At 38.3% G+C, this 9,878-nt stretch overlaps 1 protein-coding gene across 4 annotated transcripts in view; it reads right to left on the bottom strand.

Moving 5' to 3' along the window:
• Positions 1-277: 277 nt before the first annotated feature.
• SRSF10 (serine/arginine-rich splicing factor 10) overlaps positions 278-9,878 on the bottom strand; it is a 12,675-nt gene continuing 3,074 nt past the window's right edge. For 2 of the 4 annotated variants that reach the window (XM_015427510.1, XM_015427513.1), the window contains exons 2-6: positions 6,304-6,408; positions 4,632-4,735; positions 2,883-3,045; positions 2,558-2,608; positions 278-2,428 (exon numbers count right to left, since the gene is read on the bottom strand). In XM_015427510.1, the coding sequence (XP_015282996.1) occupies positions 2,131-2,428; positions 2,558-2,608; positions 2,883-3,045; positions 4,632-4,735; positions 6,304-6,408 (721 nt within the window). In that variant the 3' untranslated portion in view covers positions 278-2,130. Of the gene's footprint in view, positions 2,429-2,557; positions 2,612-2,882; positions 3,046-4,631; positions 4,736-6,303; positions 6,409-9,878 lie in introns of all 4 variants that reach the window. The other 2 variants (XM_015427509.1, XM_015427512.1) reach the window with 1 other exon arrangement.

Raw genomic sequence — 9,878 nt, 5'->3', positions numbered from 1 at the left:
ATAATTTATTGTAAGTTACACTGCAAGGCACCAATGTTTCCCTTTGGTTATTAGGATCTAAACACGTACAACTTTGTGATAACAGGGATACGCAGTCTATTTTACACCCACTGCAGAACCTCCTGACTTCTCCAATTGAAATTTATGGCTTAGCTTTCCATACTTAATACAATAACTTGCTAGCCTTCCAGAGCTATATAGCCAAACACAGTGCACCTACTCCAACAGGAGTCTTCCCATCTCAGCTAGGCTCCTTCAGACAATTAATAGGTGTACAAGGCCATTTGTCATCCCAAGAGGTGGAGACGTGCACTTCTAATTACAGCCAGGAAAGAAAGCAATCCCTATACAAATGAACAATGCCATACACTCAAGCTAGAGTCTGAACTATCTCATTGATTCAGTTTCATAGGGACCTGGTAAGATGCTTTATATCATTTCTAGAAGGGAGCAGAATATGTCTGGCAACTGTTCCTGCCCTTGATTAACATGGTTTGATACAAGGGCTTGAATTTAAACATGAAAACTGAAAACTATTCAAGATATGCAAATAAGTTACTTTTTTTTGTCCATTCACAAACCTGTACATGTTCCAAAATAAGGCTAAATTTAAAGGTTTAAGACTACAATAATTCTATATCAATATTTCTTTTTATTACAGCATGTTTGCTAGATTTACAGCAAGCAGAGAATAAGCTGGGTCTACACCTTGATCAAAACAGTGATGTTTTAAAGTCATACACAATATTTGTTAAAAAGAACATATAAAAATACCTTTTAAGAAGCCTCTATAAGAAAGGAAATACAAAGTTTATTTCCACAACTTTCCTCTGACCAGAGCTGCACTCTAATGCTACAGTTTTTAACAATACACTGTTCTCTCAAACTATACATCAGGGAAAAGTCTACAAAATTAAAGGAATGCTGATATAAATGATTGCATAGCAGAACATGAACAACAATAACCAAAGTTAGAAATACTATCTAATATACAAAGATTCTAGAATCACCCTTAAACATGTCCAACAGCCAGTATTTTAAAAAGCCAGCTTTTGTTCAGAACGGCCATGCTGTATTTGCAAGTAGCCTTTCACCAACATTCATTGATCCTACTTAACAGAAGCAGAGGGACCATGAGCTGTCAGAAGCTGACTTTTTACATTTCAATAGCTTTGTGACGTTCATAATACAACATCATGCCATCTCCAGGAAATACTTGCGATTATGCCATGGCAATTTTTTTTCAATTTCAGTTTTAATGCAACAAATCAAAAGCAAAGGGTACAAACTGAAACCTGCTGCTTAAAGGAGGTTCTGAACTATAAATGCAAGCTGCCAGTTAGGATTAGAGGCCTGGTTGGAAATCGGTAGTGATGGGACACAAGCTACCTAATGAAGTCACTGGCATAAAATTTAGTTCTGACATACCATACATACTAATTAGAAGTTTACCTTGTGTCTATACAGCAAGAAGCCCTAAGCAATTTGTGGGCAACTGCTCACTAAAACTTGATATACCACACTGCATAAGTGTAAGCACATTTACCTAATTACTCAATGGAACACCCTCCACACATACACTTGTAGGGGTTCAAATATTAGGAGACACCTAACAATAACTTCTCATGGCTGATCTTAGACCACTTTGTTATACTACCAATACCTCAAAACTATATTTCCATTTGTTCCAGCAACCAGCCGTCTTGATACAAGTGAGTATGAAGAATACCAACCCTCTTCCTCCACTTTTGATCTAGAATTTGAAATGACCAGTTTATATTTGCTGTCAGTGTTGCATTATTGCTGCCCAATTTTCCACTTTTTCAGCAGGAAGTACTGAACAATTTAAATAACTTATGTTCATGGAACAGTTAGAAGAAACATTTTCTTTGTGGATGAACTTATAAGGGCAACACTGTAAACTATGGTCGTAATCAAGGTACCATCAATATTTGAAGCATAAAAATGCAAGTGTATTACAAAAATATACACAGACACCACAACAACGTCAGTAGTTGCCCATGACATTTAACGAAGTGGACTCTTGTATAAGATTCTCAATTCGTGTTTTAATTGTAATAGTTGCCTGCACAGTTGAGTGATACATGCCTAAAAAAACAAGATACACTTTTAGTGGCCACTGGACTTGGGACTAGCCCATGACCGGGATCTGGATTTTGATCTAGATCTAGAATGAGATCTTGACTGAGATTTGGATCTAGCTGGTTCTTTTTTCCTCACTTCTTTTTCGTATCTCGAGCTGGATTTATTGTGTGTCTTAGAATCCGTTTTAGAAGTGCCTCTAGATTTAGTACGAGACGCAGACCTAGAACGTGATTTGACCTTCATTTCTTTTTTGGGTAGTGACTTAGATCGCGATCTTGAATTGGACTTTGACCTTGAAAAAGATCGATTACGGTGTCTGAACCTATCAGAAAGAGGAAGATAACACATTTGAATATGGACAAGTTGCTAGGCGTTGCGCATCTCACATTAAAATGGCTTATCCTAGGCACACCAATCCAATTTTGAATTGGTTATATAAAAGAATCTTTACCTATCATTATCTGAACGACTTCCGCTACGGCGACGTCTTCCAGCAGGTCTACTGCTAAAAAGGTACATCAGAAAAAGTAAACAGTGGCATATACTTTTACAATTACACACGCACCTATTAAGAGGTTTCTTGAGATGCACTTTTTTTGTCTTCAATGGCACAGACTACTGTAGACAATGTTTGGCCAGATGATGCATGCAAGGCATAAAAAACTTCCATGCATGTAATTACAAACGAGACTGGATACTTAGAGGTGTCAGACAGGCAACATGATCTCTCTTCTCCTTTACACGGCAGCATAGGTCAAGCCAAGTACAACACTTACTTTCTAGGACTATAAGATCGGCGATAGTTGTAGTCGAAGGATCGGCTTCTTGAACGCCTCCTTTCATAACTGCGGCTTCTAGAACGCCTGTATCTGTCATAGTCATCGTAACGTGAAGAGCTGTACAAATTTCTTCCTTCCTTGGCTTTCATTTGGTTTGGTGCTGCAAAAAGTATTGAACACCTCTCTTAATGTTTACTGATTAATATTTGATACTGCAACATTTTTCAACTGGCTTCTGTAAAGCCAATTTGTTCCTTAATTAGCACATTTATATCCTACAGTTCCTCCTCAGAGCCAAGGATGGCTATCATGAAAACAAAACCAATTAAAATATGACAGTAGAGTTGACATATATAAAATCCACACACATAATCCCATCACAAAAACATCTGCTGAAATAAGGTGCAGAACCCCAAGCAGAACAACTTCATCACCTTACTGCGTACCATTATTTTGGAACTCAGCTCAGACAATTTGTTGGACCGTGAACAACTGAAGTTCTCTATAGATGAGACTGTTATGAGCTATGGTGCTACAGTCAGTAGCAAGGATCTCATTAATCACATATTTAACTGGTAAATTTTACACTAATATATTTTTTAGTTGTTTTGCAAAATTTCAGGTGACTGGGCACCTAAAAACTTGGTGCAACTGCAACACTGTCATTATTCTGAACCAGAGGACCTAAAATGTGGATTTAAAAAGCCATACAATGAAATGATTTTTCTACAAACCTGGAGAAAAAAATAAGCTATGGGAAGGGGATTAACCCCCCCATAACAGAAACAGCATTTCTAGCTTCAATAGAAGAATGTCCACTGAGATCTTGGGAGGCCATCTAGAGGGTTGCTAAGCAATCACAACTATATCACCAAGGCTTCCAAGCCTTGGTTTCTGTCAATAAAAAGTGGGAGAAAGGGGAAGGAGACTGAAAAAGGAGAAAGACGGGAAAGAAGGAGTACAGGAGAAGCTTGAACCAAAAAAGGTGATCAGGTAGGTGGGAGAGAAGAAATGGGGAGAAGCTGCCTGCAGGGGAGCAGATCATAGCTTGGTGGCTGGGTGGGAGAGAAAGCAGCAAGGAAATGGGAGAAGTTATAGGGAATGCCAGGGAGAGAAAAAAGGAAACCAAGTGGGAAGGGGGATACAGCAAGAAAATGAAATTTCCCCCATGAGTCCACTCTTCCCACTTGTGTGCCACAAATCTCTTCTAATCTGATTTTGTATTTCCGAGTCTGATTTTGCACTTGCAACTCAGATTATAATAAAAGGACAAAAAAAATCACTTACAATACATGTTCCCATTACACTCAAATGTTACTGTCTTCATGCTGTGTCTAGACAGAGGTAGCCATATATGGAGAGCTTTCTTCGTTCAAATATACCACACCCATCAATAAAGGTTCTGCAGCGGATTATGCAAATTGAGTCTAAATGGTTTATTCTGTACCGTTTAGGAACCAGGAAGAAGAATCGAAGGAAGCAGATTTTACTTAACCATCCACAGGCAAGCCAGAAGCCGTAGTGAACAGCAACTATGGGAGACTTACAGACATCTTTGTGCAGGGGTCAGAAGCCACATCTCAGCCTACTGCTTTTCTAAGTTTTTAGACACTGCTAACCACAGAGGTTATAAATAAAATACAAAGCTCTACAGTAAATACCACACCCCTACTTGTAGCCCCAAGTAATAAGTTTCAAGCCCCAATTATCTAAGGGTTACATTAATTGTGAACATGATGCACTTACTTTTCCGATCTCCTTGAGCAAACTGTATTTCTATCTGACGGCCACAAATCCACTTCCGATCCAAATTATGAAGGGCATCTTCGGCATCACGGACATCCTCAAATGTGCTAGATGTTAAGGTACTTGGGAATTTGAATTATTTACAGCGACACAATTAACAGACTCTGGCTTTCCCACGTCATCATACACCCTTGTTTTACAAACTCATTTTGGCATGTTCTATGGCATAACAAAAATTAGCTGACATTAACTATATACCTAATACATACTTTTAGACATAAGGCAAATTTCAACTAAAGAAAATGTATTATTTGTAAATGCCATATTCCTCCCATATATACTGGTATGCCAAGGAAGACTGGTTTCTCATCCTGAGAATCTGTTTTCCCCTTAAACTGAGACACCCACTGAGACATTTAAAGTGCTGCACTATGTTGATAAAGTTAGTACTAAAATGAATGTTCCCTAGACTTTTCTGCTCTGCTATTGGTTTAAAAGTTACACTAGTGTAAAGCTATATCCAAATCTATGATAAAGGCACATAGTGAAAAATTAAGCTTGGGTCAAATGTGACACCATGTACATTTCTCTACGACTCAAAACAGTTTAATTGCCCCTAGATATCTATATACCAGCTTCTAAGCAGAACCTAAATTTGATCCAACTGCAGATATACTCAAGTTAAGACTAACTGCATTTCAATCAGAACCATCATTTCAAAAGACACAACTAATTATTAAGCAAGTATTATAGGGCCTGTTGCTAGACTATATCAGAAAAATTGATTGGTTTACCACTTACACAAGCAAGAGGATAGCTCTTATTCTGTAGGATACATCAGGTATGGCTCCTTTAATCTTGGCCACCATTCAACTTCATCTTGACCTTTAACTCTTTAAGTGCTTGTCAGAAGGACTTGTCATGAGATGCTTGGTCAAAAATGACAGATGGCTTTATCTTTATACTTTGAAAAACAACCTTTTCCCCCATTTGTAGATAAAGCGAAGCTTTGTCTCCCATTATGGCTTGTCCTTCTTCCAGCTTTTCTTTATCTTTTCTTTTCCCAAACTTTCCCTTCTCTTCAAGCCTGATCCTTAAGAGGTCTTTGGCTTGTCTACTTGCCTTAATTCTTGAACTCTACTCTAAAGGTTCTTTCATGCTTTCTCTTTGGGGTCGCCATTACTGTACAGCTTTACACTCTGAGGCAACAACAGAGGACAGTAAATTAGGGGACAATAATCAGAGCAAAACGTTTCACCTCATTTTTGTACAAATCTGCTTTTGATCAAATTATTCCAGTTTCCATGAATTTAAACAATAAATATCAGCCACATTTTGCTAAGCTTAAGAACAAGTTTATCATCAATGCTAGTAATATTAAGATGCAAAGACACACTTTAAGCAGCAGCAAATGCCATTTATATAATATGCATCAATCTGAATATGAAGCTTGCAACAAAAAGCACATTTTGCTAGATATGGCTTAAATTTTGAGAAAATATAGCAATCTGTAACGTATTAATCTTTAGGGAAATGCAGCACACCACAATAAGACATATAACATACAACACAGAAGTAAACAGCTTTTTCATTTAGGTTTGTTACCTCATACACAAATGTGAATTTCATACTTCAACACCCCTCACTAATCAGCCATCTGAAGAAAGGATATTGAACATAAGCAAATCCTCTTGGTCGACGAGTGTAGAAATCCAGAGGAACGTACACATCAACGATAGGGCCATAACGACCAAATTCACGACGTAAGTCTTCAGACCTGAAAAAGACACTTAACATTTGTATATCTCCCCTAGTTATAGTACATGAAGTTCAGAAACAAAAGTTTAGTTGTATATATTGAGTCAATATTGTTAACATTTTATTTAATAACAAGCCTGGTTCTTAGCAGCTCAAGCCCCCCAGACATATTTTATGGAAGTTGAAGACAGTGGAACTCGTTTGTCTTAAAGATGCATTTAGTATCAGGAGTAAGGAGTTCTTTCATAATGAACAGATTTTAGATGGGTTCCAAGTCTATACTTAATCCTCCCTCAAGAATTCAGAATTACAAAAAGGCACAAGCCAGTGAACTAATAATAATTAAGCAGATGGGTGTAGAAAAGAAAACGATAACTAGTATAGCATAGCAACTAAGAAACAATGTAATCCTAAACAAACTTACACCCTTCTAAGACCATGGATTTAAAAGGGTGTAACTCTCTCTAGGACTGCACTGTAAACCAAGAAGTCCTTCGTTCAAATCCGTCCTCACCTAGAGAATTGTCTAGGTGGCCTTAGACAAGGCATTCTTCACTCACATGAAGCTGCCTTATACCCTTGGTCCATCAAAGTCAGTATTGTCTACTCAGACTGGCAGCTGCTCTCCAGGGTCTCAGGCTGAGGTCTTTCACATCACCTCCTACCTGATCCTTTTAACTGGAGATGCCGGAGATTGAACCTGGGACTTCTGCATGCCAAGCAGATGCTCTATCAGTGAGCCACAGCCCCTCCCTAACTCCTGTTCTGCAATACTGGTGTAATAATCCAAGTTGTTGTAAGGACTGAGATAACATATAAAGTATTTCAATCAAATACCACTACAGAAATAACACACTGCATTATATATAGCAATGCTGAAGACTACCCCCTTAGCCCTCCAAGTTTTACAGTCCTTACAAATCAAAGCAACTGAACACAGCCAAAAGTTCAGCTTCTCTGGATTGTTACAATTCCTGAATATGCACAATTTCTTGGGGACCAACACTTTTCAACACTAGGTTCAACATATCAGAGTATATTGTCTTCTGTAGTTTACCAAGATGATTCATAAGAAAAAGTGAAACCAGATGCAACTCAAAGGAGTGTGTGCTCCAAGCACTTGGCAGCTGCTTTAAATATTCATTTAATTAAAAAATCAAATAGGTGCATAAGGGAAAACTAACAGTTTTTTATGAGCAGTGATTATGTATTCTCAGAGTATTGGGGGGGGGGGGTTCTCACCCTCAATTACACCAAACTGTAGATAGTGCAACATAATGCAGAAAGGGACTTATGTGAAGTAGCTGGATGAAACAGCTATCCCACAAATTTAGGGCGATGCCATTTAATGAAAACTACTGCTATTTCTCAGTTTGGCGCTCAAGTTTACTGTTTTTATGATTACAAATTTGTGTCTTAATTATGCATTAACAAAGGTGATTAAATCTGAACAATGAACCTTTAATTAAAGACTATCAACCCTAACCCATAGTTTATGGAGCTACAGTGGCTCAAGTGGTTAAGACGCTAAACTGCAGGCTGTGGAAGGTCGGTAGTTCAGCAGTTCAAGACCCGAGTGCCGCATGACGGAGTGAACTCCTGTCTCTAGTTCCAGCTCCTGCCAACCTAGCAGTTCGAAAGCAAGAAACTGCAAGTAGATAAATAGGTACCACTTCGGTGGGAAGGTAACAGCGTTCTGTGCGCCTCTGTGTTTAGTCATGCTGGCCACATGACCACGGAAACGTCTTCGCACAGCGCTGGCTCTTCGGCTTTGAAACGGAGATGAGCACCGCAACCCTAGAGTTGGATTCGACTGGCTTTCGCGCAAGGGAACCTTTACCTTTTATCCATAGTTTAAAAACTCTGCACATAGGCATGAGTCATATGTTGCCATTTCCTATAAACACACATCATAATATACATGGCTGCAACCCTAAGAACACTTTCCTGGGAGTAAACTCACTGAATGTGACTTACTTCCAAGTTTAGGATTGCTCCTTTTAGCCATTTCCACATGGGCTATCTGCTATAGGTTTAATGATGCCGAGAATTTTTTCCCCTGCTTCTCCAAAGCATCATGGTACTTTCATGCACTTTCCAGGGTTTCCCTGACTTTTCTCCCATCTTTTTCAAATCTATTTTGCTGCAAAATTTTGGGAAAGACTGCAGTAAAACCAGGGTTGGCTGCTGTATGGGTGGGGATTTTCCCTGATATAGCCCCATGGTCTAAAAGGATAATTTCATATTGTCTTACTGTTATAGCAGTAAGTGTAACAGGTTATATTAATTCCTAGCTTTTATTTTTAAAAAGCAAGTCTCTATCCCTTTCTATTGCAGAGATATAAGGGGAAAGGCATGTCTCTGCAACAGAAAACTCTAGAGACTTACTTTAAAGAAATAAGATTTCACAGAACCTGTTAAGCTTATTGTTATTATAATATGTTGATATAAAAATACGAAATTTGCCAATTTAAAAGCTCTAGTGGTGGTGGGGGGGGGGAGAGAAATGGTTGTTGCTGGGAAAGCCCCATTGCTACTGCACTTTACCAGGAACAGGGAAACCACACAAGCCTTTCCCCATGAGGAAAACATCTTAATGTGTTTCTCCGTACTGTGCATACAGCAATCAGGCAGTCTCCAAACATAGGAATTTCAAAAACAGTAAAACATTTTCACACAGTGAAATTAATATTTGGGAAGAAAAATATAATATAGGAAATAGCTCTCAGTAATCGGGAGGGGGAGGGACACTGGGAAAGAGATCTGGATTCTTCTACAACTGCTGATAGAGAACCTTAGTCTAAAGATGGAATAAAGTTAAGGAAAAGACTGGAGGAATACTATGTGATGCCAAAGAGAGGGGAGGTCTACAATTACCGAATCTGCGACTATATTATGAGGCAGTTTGTTTAACGTGGTTAGAACAATGGGTGACTTTGGATAACAAAAAACTATTAGCCTTGGAAGGACATGATTGCAGATTTGGTTGGCATGAGTACCTATGGTACGAAGAAACCAAAATGGACAAATTTTTTAAACATCATTTTGTAAGAAGATCTCTCTTTGGAGTATGGTCGAGATATAAAAGGTTTTTTCACGAAGTGAGACCACTTTGGATTGTACCAGAAGTTATTACACAATATACAAGACAAAGAGGTGAAGAATTATTGCCATACAGAGACTTGATAAAAAAGGAAGGGACAGAATGGGTAATGAAAGACCAGGATGAGATTCAATTTAAATATGTCTGGTTGGGCTATTTACAGATTAGAGATCTGTTTAGAGCAGATTAAAAAATGTATGGTTTTAGAGAAGAGAAAAATGAAATTGAATCTGTGTGGGAGAATAGAGGGAGAAAAATGATTTCTAACATGTATAAAATCCTGTTAAAATGGTATACAGAAGATGAGACGGTTAAAGAGCAAATGCTTAAATGGGCTCTTAATATGAATAAGGAGATAACCATGACATCTTGGGAATATTTGTGGA

The sequence above is a fragment of the Gekko japonicus genome, unplaced genomic scaffold (genome assembly GCF_001447785.1).
Source record: "Gekko japonicus isolate JY-2015 unplaced genomic scaffold, Gekko_japonicus_V1.1 scaffold4048, whole genome shotgun sequence".
NCBI classification, from domain to species: Eukaryota; Metazoa; Chordata; class Lepidosauria; order Squamata; family Gekkonidae; genus Gekko; species Gekko japonicus.
This window is presented reverse-complemented; position numbering and strand designations above follow the sequence as displayed.